The following is a 16,213-nucleotide window of genomic DNA, read 5'->3' as shown; positions in this document are numbered from 1 at the left end:
AAAGAGGTCTAGTGATAGGCTAACAGTCATTCTGAGGTGCTTGCACCAATGACATCTACTTTGACTAGGTGACTGTGGTGTCATGCCACAGCGGCGGTTAGATCATCCCTACAATGAGAGCTGTATATGATGAGGCAGGTAACCCTAGCTAGATGCTGAGACAATAAACGATAGCCGATGAAGTTAAGAGGATGCGAAAACCTCATGGGTCGTTTCGGGAGATTTTTGTAGCGCAAAACAACTGACGAGCTCGATAGCCATCAGCTGAAAGCAGGACCGGGTATAAAATATCGTTTGAAAATGGTTTACAGTTAGAGTTCTTTATTTGAAGAGACGATGAGGCGAACAATTTTTGGTGTTGAGGCACTGGATTACAGAATGAGTTTCATGTGGTCACTGTAAGATACATCCGATAATCGTTCATCCGTAATACCCTTTCGGTGCCCAGCTGTCATGCCACCCGAAGGAAGCACAAAGGTTGGGATACTGCCAGGTTGACCAAGCCTAGACAAGGGAAGCAAGCTGAGAAGCAGAGGTCGGGTTCAAACCACGGACCTTCCGGTTAGTAAGTTCGAGCTCAAACCACTTGAGCCATCTCGCCCCAAGATACATACAACATATATGTTAATCTCGATGAGACCAGTATCTATCGCAGAAAAGGGACGATTTTTCGTACCTGAGTTGTTCCGTTTCTCAGGGAATGCCAAGACGTTGTGTAATTGGCTCGGACGGTGGGTGTACCAGCAGTAGTTTAACATCGGTTTACTCTACCTGCCGTGATCACTGACCCTCATGATTCTGTTAGACCGATGGATCACAAGAATCCGATCCCGTGGTGGTATGCAAAATGTGAGCTCTGTACAACAGAGAGCCTTTAACAGCACTCAAGCTCATATCTATGTTGACACTGTAAAATGAGGCCTGATAATAGAACTCCCTACATATGCTGCGTGCGAAAGCAAATTTCGTATCGGTCGATTGAACCACTGAAAACGCGACTTAAGTTTTGGTGATGCTCAGAAGGCCTTCATCCTTCATACAGACAAGTGAGCTAAATGAAGGAGTACGTCGAGGCTAAGCAGTTTACGATATCTTCAATTTGAGTAGCGGCTGAGCGACAACAAAAACCGGTAAGATCTACATTTTTGGACATCCGCTTATCCAGTTCTCCGTTTACAGCTGCACGATCGAACGGACCGAGGTCTTGGTCATAGGAATTCGACTATCCTACTTATATCCTGTGTTCACACCACGCCCCGTTAGTAGGGCTATTTACCAATCAAGTGGTTTGTTCTTGGTTTGAGTGAAGCTGTTAGTTGCGGATGTGTTCGAATTGAACGAAAACAGCGTTGCATGATTCGACCAACAGTTGTTCTGCATCAAGCGTCCAATTCCAGTAAAAAACGGGAATAATATCTAACGATCGCGTTTACTCACACTGTACAAAAGCGCATCAACATTTACGCGCACGCCGAGGTTGTGTCTACACTATGATCTGCTCTACGAAACGGTCACTCTCTTCCAATAATAGGATCCTATAGGTCCGGAAAAATGTCGCCGACCACGATAGGTGAGCTGGTCCTCATCAGCTTCTCGGGTTAGTTCATCCTCTACGGCTACCAGACAATCGGCCGGGGCTGGAGGAGTCCATGGTACGAAATCTTGTCGATGGATCGTTCGCTGTGCCCGCAGCAAGCGCTCCTCCAGACGGTCAAGCGCGTTCAGAGTGAACACGACAGTGTTGTGTTGGACGAGGGACCACACGTTCAGTCCATGAAGAGGCATGAGGGTCAAACCACGGCCTGGGTGCGTAGCACGAGGGCACACGGCTTCAGTTTGATGTAGCACAGCTTCTGGTTGCAACTCAGCCTCAACAAAATTGGCGTACGCGCTGCATCCAAGAGTAATGGCCAGATCCGATACATTGTCCAGATTAGGATAATTTTGCTCACCCTTGTTGGCCAGCCAAAAGGTAGGATCCAAGTCCACACTGCATCGAAAAATAAAAGAGCAAATTTTTTAACATTTCTACATTTGGAAGGTCAGATCATCTTGAAATCACTCAGTTGTGTACCGAATAAGATTCATATAATATTACTTCAGGATCGACACGGAACTGCACTATTCTCAAACATTTCGGTTGTGAAGATCTCAGAGCGTGTTTCCTTCTTGCTCTTTAGTGTGACGTGGTTTTATTATCAGAAAGAAATGGGTCTCACACGTGCATTAGGAAGTGGAAACTTATTTTCAGACCAGAACTCAGGCAGTTGATTGAAAAATGTGGCAACTCTACTGTACCGTAGGAATTATGCCATACTTTAAGCATGTTATTTTGAATACGCGATAGGGGAACCGGCAGAGTCACAACGCTGCATGAATAGGCATAGCTACATGTATATGAAAAAAACATCAGTCACTTCGTTTTTGACTCACTTGTGTATTCTAAAGAACTAAGTCTGACGATGGGANATATATATATATATTCACTTATTCACCTGATACAATGAAGCTCTTGCGTCACAAGCAAAACGTTACCCCTTCCCCTGAAAAGTGACTTGTTTTTATGGATTGAAGAAATAGATCTACTTTGAACTGAGGGGATTCGTTCATAGGAAGGCTACTGTGAACATATTACGGTCACGTATTAGTTTCGCTTATCGACCCAAGCCCTCATTGAAAGTGGGACGTATATGATTAGTAGTTCGCTGGTCTGGTCTTGTTTGGTGGCTTCAATAGTCTGTCGCTTAAAGTGCAATTAGGGATAGTCTGGCTGCTGACACAGCGCACAGAACATTTTGTCGCTTAACTTCAAATCACGAGAAACTGAGCAATTATTTTCAGGGCAGAAAAATTTTAAAGAATTATAAGCAAGGTATCGTGTGGGCGGATCCAAGAAACCTCAGCTATAAGAAAGCTTCCGTCCCTGTTTGGATTGAATGGTGAAAATAGAGGCTTCATAGACACACTGTGCAGGGCTAAAGGTTTATTTACATGAAACGTCTCAGCTACTCACGAGTAGTCACATAGTAGTCCGTAAAGTTCAGATCAAAACAAACTTCTTAATCAGGAAACCAAGCTTCTGGAAATACGTTTGGAGCTCAAACAATGACTTAAACACTGCATCATTTGTGTTCTGAAAGGACTGTCTAAACACTTCCATCTTAGCACTCTCATCACACCACGATTCGGAGTCGAAGTCAGATGAGAATACAACCTGGACTAGACAGATATATTAATGGAAAAGCTTGTGGCAACAAAAATTCCAACAGAAGACTAACTCGGTAATGAACAAGACGGACGGACCCCAGCGTCGTTCATCAACTAGTTGGCGCAGATAAATTGCTGACTCGTTCATGGCCTTCGAAAGTCGGAGTGCATGAGTCCGGGCACCGGCGGACAGCGGATCGTCAAACTCAAGATCTTCCAAGGCAGCCACTGAGGCTTCCAAAGCGACTTCTTTTGCTTGCCGTTCCAAAGCTTCCGACAGATCGAAGTTGTCCACAATGTGTAAATCATCCTGAATGCGAAAACGAACGTTCGGGATGATTAGCGGCGTAGCAAACGTAGCCAAATATCATTCGAGGTAAAAGATTGGTCTTCACAGTATAAGCAGTAAAAATGGGACTATAGTAAGCTTATTCTATGCACAATTGCGCAGGAGTTGAGTTGGTTTTGAATGAGTTTGGGTAATGTAAAGGTATATCATTCCTCTTGCTTCCCTCGGGTTGCGAAGCGGCTATGAGTTCAAATGTTATCTCAGCTAAATTAAAATTGTACTTGAAAATGGCAAACAGAGAACTCAGTAATCCTGATATACCTTCTCGATCGTAGAGATCGATTCAGAGCATCTGTTTATCCACTTCCCCGTTGGAGTACCAGAAACAGAGGGACTTGTTCACCCGGGTTGGAAAGTATGTTTTCGGCACATATCATTCGATGCTGAAGACTACAACCTTGGTTGTTTAGGCAGAATGACAATAACTGATATTGGTTGGCTGCTAATGACACCATGAATGCCACTGAATCCAAGCAAAGGCGCACTTTCCCGTAAGACTTTTATAGTGCGACCGTTGGCGACAGGGATGGTTCATCCGTACGATGATCGACAATCTGAAGTGAAGCCCATAGGTCGTAATTCCCGCCTCAATCCAGGAGGGGTGCCGCCCTAGTAGGGGCGGGATGGCCCAAGTGGTTAGAGCGCGAATCTACTGACAGGAAGGTCCGTGGTTCGAACCCGACTTCTGCCTCTCGACTTCCCCTGTCTAGGCTTGGGCAACCTGGAAGTATCTCAGCCCACGTGAAACCTTCGGGTGGCATGGCAGCTATGGCTGAACGAATAACCTAGTAGGCACTACATAAGGTTGCTAAGAAAAGTGCAGTATCCTTCAAGGTTACGGAGTAAAACCCTACCAAAAAGGATATCGAGGAGAATTTCATGTTTGGTTCCAGGGGATATGAATTTTCGGCTTCCGAATACCACCCGACGAGCCTGTATACCCAACAAAGAGATAAGGTGCGTGGGAATCAAGACGAGGAACTAAAATAGTGCACATGAAAACCACGTCAAGACAAGAGAAGGCGTTCTCTATTTTTCCTCCACTTTTCCTCCTAGGTACAAGAGGCAGCTTAGTGGCTGGAGCGTGAATTTACTGACCGGAGGGCCATGGTTCGAATCCCCCCGACATGTCGACCGCTCTTGTTTAGGCTTTGGCAACCTGGCAGGATATGAGCCCTCGTGCTTCCTTCGGGCCGTGTGGCAGTTAAGAACTGAGCAGAGCTGAACGACTGTTATCATTTTCACAGGAGTAAACGTGTGTACCTCCCTATTTTGATGTAAAATTCATCCAATAAAGCAACTGGTGACAAAGACTACTAATCGTTTTTCGGTTTCGATTCTCCGGTGACAATATCCTGTTGTATTTTCGGAAAATTAGGACAACTTCTAAACGCATGTTCTTTTGTACTAGTCAGACTCTACCCTGACTACACGGAAAGATGCTGCGAGAGTACGGCTCAAAGCGTGCCACCCCTCTCCAAAGGGAGTGTTTTACTAACGGCGCAGTTATGGCCAGTCCAGAGAGTACGGGCTTTTGGGAGAGAACTCTATTAATAGGGCGGTTCGACATTGAGCATCCGAAAATGGCTTGTGGGATCACAACAAATGGCTTCAACCACTGGAACTTCCGATTTCCGCTACTCCAACATGACAAAAGAGAATGGGCTGGAAACGAGCCGTTCATGTTTGTACCTCTGCACTTTATTAATTAAGAGCGATGTCCTTGACCAGCGACTGATAAGCGTTCTCAGATGTTTACCACTGTCGACGCGTGTCGGACTAAGTTCAACCAGAAATAGAATGTGAATTTTTAGAGGGAGAATGGAATTCCGGAAGATACTGTATACTGGCAGTATACGTAAAGCCAATCCCGCCTTCAAATGATTTTATTGTAGATGACCAGCGGAGAATTGCACTTTTTGATGACCTTTTCGTGGAAGGTTGACTGTCTGCACCTTGGGAGACTCTACGGTGCACGGCTTAGCACCGTGCATTATTGTCCAGGCAGGTTTTTCCTTGCCATCTACTGATCCGCTGTAGGGTGGGGTGTCCATAGAAGAAAGGGGAGATGTTTCACCGTACGCAGAATTAACAACCTGTGTAGCGGTGGTACCACTGATGGGGGAGGCATGCGAGTAGTATATTTTCTTGTAAATTCGCTTTGCCTCTTTTGAAAAGGGAGATCTATTGCGGAGTTTGTGGAGTCACTTTGTAGCATTTGATTGGATTTGAGCAAAAGTCAATGAATATCCAGGAAAATTCAGAAAGACGCGTTCAAAGAGAAAATGGATATTCAGTTTTTGTAAACAAGCTGCATATGAGAGTTCTGCTTCCCTGTCCAATAGTCTGTAACTGTTCAGTTGGCATTTTCTAATAAATAACTCCGCAGCGAAGGCCTTCTTTCTTTCACCTGTACTATAACTAGTTACATGGTGAGGCTGCTACCTCGATCATCTATCGCAACAGCCAAACGTCACGCCACCTAAGATGGATCCAGCTGTACTGCATAGCTGGGACAGTGGTCAGTCACACTGTTCACCCATACCGGTGCTGCCTCACCCACTGAACTACACCCATTCGCCTCCCCTACTCATAACGTGAGCACTGTTCACCACACGATAATGCCCATATAAATGGCTCAAGTCTTTTGATTCTCCAAACTGGAATTCGATTCTACCACTTGCTTCTGTTGTGCTGGTTTATCAGGTTTAGAGAGGGAAGGACTTGTTTTAATTCATTGGCCTTCAGCGTGATTGAAGACTGTTTGTTCCAAGCCCTAAGGACCACCGTAAAGTAAGTTTTGAGAGGTTGAGAATTAGGGTATAACGTATGAGTGCTCTGTCCAATTTAAGTTTAAGTAGAACATAAGGTTGACGGAAACTCGGGGACTGCGTCTACCCGATGAGCCATCCCCAAGAAGAGCGAAACCAGTCGTGGGCTGTCGAAGAGTTTGCAGCAACCTTGTGAGTAATTTCATTTATGAAACTACTGAAACATGAGGCGGCCTTCGTGCTGCACATTCAGTTAAGGAATATCATAAATGAGAGATTCAGCAGACCCCAGTGAATACCAAATTGATATTTGTCGAAAAATTCAAACACACTTCCGACCAAGTAGTGCAGCGCAAGCACCGGGAAAAGGATACCCGTTGTCTGTAGTCTGGTGCACATACGTGACTGACACAAAACGAAATCACATTATTATGGTCCATGAGAAAAACATCACTACACCTCCTAAGATTGTTGCATAAACATTTGGCATTATAACCGGAATATCAGCCTCCAGACGATGTCTAAATACTATCAGTTCACCGAAATATTCAGAGAACCAGATACGTTAGTGCGTAGCTCTGATTGGATCGCCATTTCTCAGAGGTTTAGCTAGCGAGTCATCCGACCCACGCCAACGGTTACTGTGAAGAGTTTCGAAGGAAAAAATCGTTCAGCTGTGCCATGCCACCAGAAGGAGGCACAAGGGTTGAGATACTGCCAGGTTGCCCAAGCCTAGACAGGGGAATTCGAGAGGCAGAGGTCGGATTCGAACCACAGACCTTCTGGGCAGGAAAGTCGCGCTCTAACTACTGAGCCAAGTGATTGGATGCCACAGCTGGGAACTTCCTGGATGCCTTCGTTGACGGCCCGGAACGCTGATTTGGTTAAGCCGCTGTCAACTGCTTACTCGTCAAAAAATGCAATCCTACAATAATACTACCCAAAGAAACTTTTATCTTAGGGGTGGCCTTCTCTCGGGTAAATTGTATATTGGGCCGAACTAATGGTGAATGATGGTATAGAGCACACAGGGGAGCAGTTTGTTTTGGATCGATTGCTTCAGCTGTGCTGACAAGCAAATCTCCCCATGCTGAAGGGATTCGTTCATTTAGAGAGTTAGCGCACATGACATGGAGAAAGCATCCCAAAGAGAAAAGATACATTATTTAGATTGTGAAAAAGACTCGCTCACCTGAGTATGCTTAACACTGAGCATGGTCAACAGACCAGCTAACCGGACCTCAAACGGGGGAGTAAAGAAAAAGGACTCTGGTCCCCTGGGACCCTTGCACTGACCACCGCCAACCCAGATATGAGTACGCCGGTTCCCATGGCGCGCCCGCCCGGTGCCCTTCTGCGGCCAAGGTTTTCGTTGGCTGCGATAGGGCAGTTCAGCTCGCGTAGTGATGCATCTCCAGTCCTGAATGTAAGAAAACAGTAGTAAGAATTTCCATTTTTGTTACAAACAAGGCAAATGACAGATTGTCCAGAGTGCAAAAAGGACTTTAACAGCCTTATTATTGAAGTGGCTGAACTGGTATAATAACGCCTAACGGGATCGATAGGCTCCTTCCGCCAATGGCTGCTGGATAAAAGGAATATTCGCACTAGGTTGTGGGAACTAAGCATCGATCGAGATTGGACTACTTCGCCGACAAAATAGCTTATTCTATCAAGCTGGGTTTAGCATCCGTACGCAACATGAATTCACCTCCCCTTTCAGAGGTGACTCACTGTGCTTAAGATCGGGTCCATGAGTGTTGAATATGGATCTGTTAGTTCACAGAATCCTACCACCAAAAACAGACTTGATGGTATAAGGTCGAGTATTAAAACTTTGAAGGTCAAACTGTGAACAGTCAAGAGCCACACAACCGTCTAGCCCATCCATTTATCTTATTATTGCTGGAAATCAAACCTTTTGCATACCCTTAAAATCCTGTGGAGGTTTCTAACCCTGAACTCTAGCAGAGGGACGGAGCACACTTAACGGGCGACCGGCTGACCAGCACTGGGCTTAGCCTGCATCCTACATAGGATGTAGCGGTGCTCCTTACAGAGGGCGCCGATTCCTATTACACACCAAATGGTCTGACGGGATTTCCTCCTTCCTGAGCACGTGGAAGGAAGCAAGGTGATTGTCCTAGGACAACCCAGTGTCAAGGCCGATGGAAGTCCTACTCTGTGGAATATCACTCTCATGTTTGACGGCGAGGTTCGTATACGGGGGAAATAAAGGTAGGATAGGTCAGACAGATCAAGAGGCCGGGGGTGCTTTTTGTTTGTCATCTGTGGAACGGTTTATTTGATATTATCGCAACGGTGACCACAGGGCGAACGGTCCTTCGATTAACAGCCATATCTTGCGGCATCCCCATCCTGAAAGGCAAGCAGAATCGACAGTACCCAAGCGTTTCGTAATCGCTTTCATACCCGTCCGGCAAGTAAAGCGTTGGCCATCTTTCTGGATTAGACACGGAGAACGGCAGACGACGGTTCGGCATACACAAAACATGGTTTACGTAACAAAACTTATGGTGCTGGACGCCTTCTTCAGTAGAAGTCCTCAGCGTGGAAAGGACGTACTTGAAACTATCTCGAAGGAACTTACCTATGAATGCGTGACTTGCGATGATCCCAAAGTGAAGTAAACGATTCAACAGAATGCACTGGATCCCGACATATGTTTCAAACGAGGGTGACGGATTTAAGGGGGGCCGCTTCCTAGTACTTGTTCGGCTATTGCCTTTCACTAGTAATATCCACCTGATAACTTTAAATACAAACGTCGAAATCAAGATATTTTAAACATCATCATCATCATCATCATCATCATCATCATCACCGACAACATGACATCAGTGTTCAACACCAATGCTTCACTGCCGTACAACTATGATTTAGTTGAAAGCCTTATTGTAAAGAAAAGAGTAAAGGTGGACGGGGAAGGGACATAGTGCTAGCTTAACACAGTCATTCCGAGGTGCCTACACCTCCAGAAATTCACTCAGGCAATCTGGATAGAAACTGACAACAAGAACGCCACTGACATCGGTTGGTAGCCATATCTTATAGTGTCTCCAGCCAGGCACTGTGAGGATCACGCGGTCCCCATCCTGCAAGGCGAGAAGCACCGACAGCACCCAAGCGTTTCGTGATCTCCTTCATACTCTGCCGAGTCAAGTCAAGAGTTGACCTGTTTACGCCACTCTGAGTTGGGCATGGAAAACAGCACTCTCTTCGGCAAACGATGGTTCGGCATACGCAACACATGTCCCAACCAACCCAGCTTCTGGTGCTGGACACATTCTTCAATGGAGTTACCCGTTACACGACCGAAAACGCGCTTTCTAACTGCCTGGTTACGAATTCGCCGACACCAACCCACACGAGCTATGGTTCTGAGACAACGATTGTCGAACACCTGAAGACGTCTCAGTTCCACTGTTCGAATAGGCCAAGTCAAGAATGACCTTACACTTTGTACAACAATCTCCCCTGTTAAGCCACAAGCGCTGATCCAGCCATTCCATTCAGTATTTTGAAAGGCCGAGGTTCGATGGTAGACTGTTCCGCTCCGAGGACTGAGTATCGCTGAGAAAAGGATGGAAAAGTTGCACTGTGAGTTCCGTTCGAGGGCACCCACCCAAAAAGTTAAAAAAAAAACACGTTTTTGCTCCTTGGTAAAGGCCAAGTGTGAGTCGGGCCGGATGTCCGAAAATTATCAATTAGTCCAAACGTTACTTAGGCTTTTCAGCTAGAAACCACTTCCGTTGGTGCGGTGTTTCCTAAGCTTAGAGTAAAGGTCTTGGATTAGTCAGAAATTACCGTAATAGGGTTCAGAGTAGTCATCAGCATGGGAAACGTCCAGGAATACAAAGCGAGTATACCGCTTTTGAAGCCTAAGGAATATCTCCACAGCCTATTTGGCTGGGAAGATCACCAGTCCTAACCCAAAGAAGACAATACAACGGTTCGAGTCGGAGTATTTACCAGGGGAAGGAGCTAACACTGATGGTTATGTGAAGCGACAGCTACTATCCATTTAGTGTAATGCCAGGGCTTTAGCGCGAACTAGATTCGGGTGAAAGGATGATGACTTTAATGGATGAATATGAGTAGATTCGGCAAAGAACCAGAATTACCAGAGCACCATCCGAAGGTCCTCACGAAAGGGATGTAGGAGACTGAACCGATCACGTTTCTCTTTCGTGATCCGCTCCCAAGCGAGTCAAAGAAAATTAGAAAGTTGGTTTGGTCATTTTTTACAAGTGACGTCATAATCTATGGAACCGGGTGCGTGCCGGTAAACCACCTTGGACAAGACGGACAACTTTTAAGTTGTCCAAGATGTAGTCTGCGTGGCTCAGAACGTCCTCAATCAATGCCATTGGCGTTCCGCTAGCAATTTCTGTTACTACTTCCTGACGGTGGCATGAATGTCATGAACTCACAATCAGAGATACGATCCAAGTGGGATTATTCTCTTTGAAGGGGCGTCGCTCTCGCTGGTAAATTCTTGCAGTATTTTCCGACACGAATTTGAACATCCCAGAAACATGTGTTTTGTTGTTACAGTGAGATTATCCTGGAATATCTTACTGCATGCATCATTCAGCTGTATCACCCTTTCTGTGCCTAACTGGCATGCCACCAGAAGGAAGTACGCCGGCTGGGATGCTGTCAGGTTGCTCAAGCCTAGACAGGGGACGTCGAGAGGCAGAGGTCGGGTCCGAACCACGGACCTTTCGGTCAATAAATTCGCGCTCTGACACCTGAGCCATCTCACCCATACTACATGCATACGACCATCCAGTTGAAATCCAGTGCAGAAATATCCTCATTTTCGGATTGTACAAAAGTGGGCGACCCCCATACACCCTAAACTCCCAACGAACAGTGAAGACAGTGGCAAAGCATAAGGTAATATGTCTTTAAGAAATGGTCATTTCTACCTTCCTTTCACGATGAGAAGCAGAAGCAATATGCTGCGTGAAAACTGTGTTTGGTGAGGCAGCAATGTACACACGATGACTCACCGTCATTCGATAATGCGCTTGCCAATAGAGATTCTGATGGACCAAATCCAGCCTGGGAGTAGCTGCAAATACATCTGGATGGAGATCAACCATTCCTACAGGAGGATGAAGTGATGGGACGTGTGGTCCTGGCTTCAAAGTTTCAAGCCATGCTTGTCGGGGTTGCCGGCCGGGCGAGCAATAGGCAGATTTAGCAAGATTTCGAGCGGTTATCAACGGGGAAGAGTTAGCATTCGTATTCGCTTTATCTGTTGAGTGGGTTGTTGTTTCAGGTTTGGACGCATCAGTTTCGAAACCCTGGAAACTTTGGCGAAGAAGCTTAGGGACAAACGTGGATCTGAAAAACTGAAAAAGAATGGATATGAGGGCCACCATGAAGGGACTGATGCGAACAACTTGATTCTCGCGAAAATGGAAGTAAATAGAATGCATGATAACGAGATACTGATAATGGCAACTAGAGAACTTGAAGCCTTATCAAGAAATCAAAAAGTTGAAACTTACAATGATACGTTGTGAATACATCGTCTGTGAAGAAGACAAACCGTGCCAGAAGAGAAGGTAAGCCACCAATGAGACCTCCTTTGGCGTATCACGTGAACTGAGGAAAACCAAAGGGCATCACAGTGCATCCACCAAGCTCAGTGTGGCGCAAAGATCTGAGTAGTAATGTAGTACTAGGCAACCTGAAACGGTGAAAATGAGAGATTTCTGCTATGACTGATACCATGTAAAGTGAATCTTACAATAACAGAAATTCACGAGGGAATGATTAAGGTGCCGTTTCGACAGGGTGTCTATTGCTCAAACACGTCAGTCATGAAGAGACTGGATCTTACCGTGATTTGGCGCTTTGTGTACCTCGGTGACCCTATAAACTATACTGGGGGTGTCCGCGCGACACTCACAGAGTCTCTAATACCTGGTTCGGCAATGGGTAGATGTCTGACGAATACAGTCTCCTGGTCCTCCAGGTTTGCGGATTGAACATAGGTGGCGACGTGTTACGTAAAAATGGCAATGTAATTGCGTTTCCAGCCCAACGCTACTGCATTGCTGTTAGGCTTTTGAGCAGATGGTTTTGATTGAGGACCCTAATCATCCTCCAGTCTAGGTGTGGGCACCCTAGCAGTATCCCAGCACCCGTACAACCATGACATTCGCAGCTAACAATTCTCTCACCAATTCTCCACAACGGTCTTCGCGTGGTGCCATCAGCTGGGTCGCCTTACCTGCTGCATACAGCAGGGCGGGTAAGTGGAAACAAGCTGATTCTCACGTTTTCCGTCTTCCATCCTTCCCCCGCCCAGATTTGAATGGTTTCTCCACAGCTCCCAGCACTATGACAGACCATTTCGCTCGCCCTGTACCACACTTAGCCGCAGCTTCTGTACGTCCGAGTTCAGTCACAACCCTAAACACTTCGAAGTCTGTCTTAAGACTCCGAGAGCCTGTCTACCTAGCCGCCATTAATGTTCGCACATTGAAGCGAGCAGGTCAACGGGTGGTTCTTACTCGTACACTGGATTCCCTGTGTTGATGTATGTTGTCTGTCAGAAGCAAGGACGCAGGACGCAAGTACTGTAATCGAACAGGCTGCCCCTTCGCTCTCTTCCAGGTTCCGACTGCGTATCTCTGGTGGTGCAAAGGTCTCCGCAGCTGGATATGCTGGGGCGGGTATCGTATTGAGCGACTGAGCGGTATCGCCTCTTCTTGATTGGATACCCGTTGATAGTCGCCCCTGTGCTGTTCGTTTGGTGGTGATGATCATGATCATGATGGTCATGATGATTGTGAGTCAAACGAAATTATTAGAAGCAGCTCCTCGAATGCCTACCGGACGGTACGGTGTCGGATATAAACGGCCACTGGGGGAAAATAGCCAAAGCGCTACTCAAAGCCGGAACGTCCGTTTGCGGTACAACCCAGCCAACCTTATCCATCCTCTAGGATAGGACCATGTCTTTGTTGGAGATCCGGCGACAGAATCCTCCAGGCCACCACCACAACTCCACCCCACTCCATCCGATGCCAGGTGAAACTGAGTGTCCGCGCAGGCCGAGAAGCTTGGTGGGCCCGGAAGGCCGAAGAAATGGAAGATTCAAAGTATGCTAGAAACGTGCGCAAACTGTTCCACTTGATCAGTTCGACTGGTCCTCGGAAACCTTTCATCAGCGAAATGATCAGAGACCAAAATAGCTCCCTGATATGCAGCAAAGCAGAACGTTTGGACCTCTGGGCACAGTACTTCGAACAGCAATGCAACTGGCCACCTGCTACCTACAGTCCAGAATCCTGATCTTCAACAGAAAGATGGACCGTAAATATGGAGCCGCCTTCAGTATCAGAAGTGTCCGAGTCATGGTGCACCCGGTCCTGATGAGCTTCCACCTGCTCTTCTCAAGGATGGCGGTGGGCTCCTCAGCCAGTGCCTGTCTAGTCTATTTGGGTCTACATGGGAGAAAGAGACCATCCCAGATTACTGGGGTGAATCGATAGTAGTAACCATTTTCAAAAAGGGAACTCGCAGTGAATGTGGTGACTAAAGAGGCATTAGTTTAATTCCTGTTGTGACAAGGCTTCTGGCGTCACTGATTCTACGTCGTCTTACGGTGGCGCGCGAAGTTTTGACTCGTGAGAATCAAGCGGGATTTCGACCGAGTAGAGGCTTCGTTGACCACATCTTCACACTCCGTCAGGTGTTAGAGCAACGCTTTATGTACAGACGACCCATAATCTTGGCACTCCTTGACTTCAAGGATGCGTTAGATTCTGTAGGTCAATCAGTGCTGGTAACCGCACTGCTGAACAGGATAAGCCCCAGAAGTCTGTGAACATAATCCGATCCCTATAGGCACGTACTTCTGGGCGGGTAAGGTAGGGTGAGCTCTCCAGAAGCTTCCCTACAAAAAAGTGGTGTCCGACAAGGATGTCCACCTGCTTCATTCTTGCTCAATTTCATCATCGATTAAATAATGAGGCGAATGGTGGAAGGTCTTCAAAAACCCCGGTGTTCAAATTGTTGCTGGTAAGAGCCTTGTCAATCTGGAGTACGCAGATGACATCACCCTCATCTTTGAAGAGCAAGGCGGAGCACAAGCCCTGATGAATACACTGACCGCCATCATACCATCCTTTAGCATGTGGCTTGCACCTCCAAAGTGCAAAGGCATGCTTCAGAACGTATAGTCATCGAACATATCCCTTACAATTCCAAGAAAATTAGCGGACATTGTGGAAAATTTTTACATGCCTCGGTGGTTGTGTTAAGAAAAACAAAAATAAAATCTCTCAGCAGTAACACTCCTTTCGGTGCCTAGCTGCCATGCTACCCTAAGGAAGCACGAGGGCTGGGAAACTGCTAGGTTGCCCAAGCCTAGACAGGGGAAGTCGAGAGGCAGAGGTCGGGTTCGAACCACGGACCTTTCGGTCAGCAAATTCGCGCTCTAACCACTTGATCCATCTCGTACTAGCTCTGACGGAAATGTATCTGATGAAGAAAAGGAAAGCATCTCAAAGGCTAATATGTTAATTCGCGTCAATTGTTGTGTCAAAAAGGCATATCACCGGATCTTCAGGGTCGCGTGTACCAGGCTACAATGAGGGTTGTATTGTGTGGTTGCGAGACATGGCGTCTGCGGACAGATGATGTGAAGTGTCTTCAGGCTTTTGACCACCGATGCCTCAAAAGCGTGGCTGATTTTGGAAGGCGTCAGCATGTTAGTAACGAGGTGATTAGAAAGCGAGCATTCGGTTGTGCGGCAGGTACTTCAATCAAAGCGACCAGCACCACCAACTACGATGGCTCGGTCATGCGCTGTGCATGCCGAAACACCACCTACTGAGACAAGTGTTGTCCTTCGTGTCTCCTTCAGAATGGTGCAAACCGCGAGGTGGACAACGCATGACTCGGCAGAGGGGCGTGAAAGAGATCACGAAGAGTTTGGGTATTGTTGGTAGGGTCCCCGTGACCCCACCTGTGCTTGGCTGGAGACGTTGCAGGAAATCGACGTCAGCTAATCGATGTTGATTGCGTTCATGCTACCAGTTTCTTTCCAGATTTCCTGAGCTCTTGGAGGTGTATGCACCTCAGAATGCTTGATATAGTGCAGCAATAGGTCCCCTCCCTCACCCACTAATTTTCTCTTTTCACTCTAGGGCGTTAAATATAACTAGATGAGTATTATGGTTGTACAGCAGTGAAGCATGTGTCAAAACTGATTTTGCTGTCCTTGATGATGATGTCATAGAATAAGAAGACATTGAGAACAAAAATACGCAAAACAAATACCGAACAGTGTGTGGACTAGCTGGACTCCTCAATATTTATTCAACATACGACGAGTCGGAACCCAATACGCATATTACACGGACAATATTCACCAAATAGAAGTAAAATCAAAAAGTGATCATGAGATGTCTACTTGACCAGCAGGCTCTTCAATCTACAACTTCAAGCGAACTGTTGGTCCATTAGAACCATGGAGTGGAGCGGAAATTGTGAGGCTAAGATAGCTAACCAGTTTTATGTTGCCGAAGAAAAGAAACCTTAGGATAAAAAATGTAATAAGCCAACCGGCCGGGATGAAGCCAAAGGATCCCTACAAATTTGGGCGGTATCTGACGAAAACAGAAAATCGGAATTAGTCTGGGACAGAGAGTGGAGGTCGAGCCATTTAGGAAAAGAGTTCGGGAAAAGACAGTTCCAGAGTTTGTCCGAAGATATGACACAGACTATCGACGTAGGTACTCTGTTCTGGAAGAGTAACAAATCGACAACAAACTATCACGACGAACCTGGTCTCTATACCCAGACTGGAAGGCTGTAAGTTTATCACTATGGAGGT

General features: G+C 46.5%; 2 protein-coding genes across 2 annotated transcripts in view; one reads left to right on the top strand and one right to left on the bottom strand.

Moving 5' to 3' along the window:
• Positions 1 to 1,424: 1,424 nt before the first annotated feature.
• The window catches only part of T265_02108 (hypothetical protein), a gene marked incomplete at both ends in the record, with an annotated part of 19,137 nt that continues 4,348 nt past the window's right edge, over positions 1,425 to 16,213 (bottom strand). The window contains 5 exons of the mRNA XM_009166267.1: positions 1,425 to 1,990; positions 3,279 to 3,517; positions 7,520 to 7,747; positions 11,367 to 11,748; positions 13,301 to 13,432. Coding sequence (XP_009164531.1) covers positions 1,501 to 1,990; positions 3,279 to 3,517; positions 7,520 to 7,747; positions 11,367 to 11,748; positions 13,301 to 13,432 — 1,471 coding nt within the window. The remainder of the gene's footprint in view (positions 1,991 to 3,278; positions 3,518 to 7,519; positions 7,748 to 11,366; positions 11,749 to 13,300; positions 13,433 to 16,213) is intronic.
• The window catches only part of T265_02107 (hypothetical protein), a gene marked incomplete at both ends in the record, with an annotated part of 4,916 nt that continues 4,793 nt past the window's right edge, over positions 16,091 to 16,213 (top strand). Inside the window, one exon of the mRNA XM_009166266.1 lies at positions 16,091 to 16,191. Within this exon, the coding sequence (XP_009164530.1) occupies positions 16,091 to 16,191 (101 nt within the window). The remainder of the gene's footprint in view (positions 16,192 to 16,213) is intronic.

The sequence above is a fragment of the Opisthorchis viverrini genome (assembly GCF_000715545.1).
Source record: "Opisthorchis viverrini unplaced genomic scaffold opera_v5_24, whole genome shotgun sequence".
Classification (NCBI taxonomy): Eukaryota; Metazoa; Platyhelminthes; class Trematoda; order Opisthorchiida; family Opisthorchiidae; genus Opisthorchis; species Opisthorchis viverrini.
This window is presented reverse-complemented; position numbering and strand designations above follow the sequence as displayed.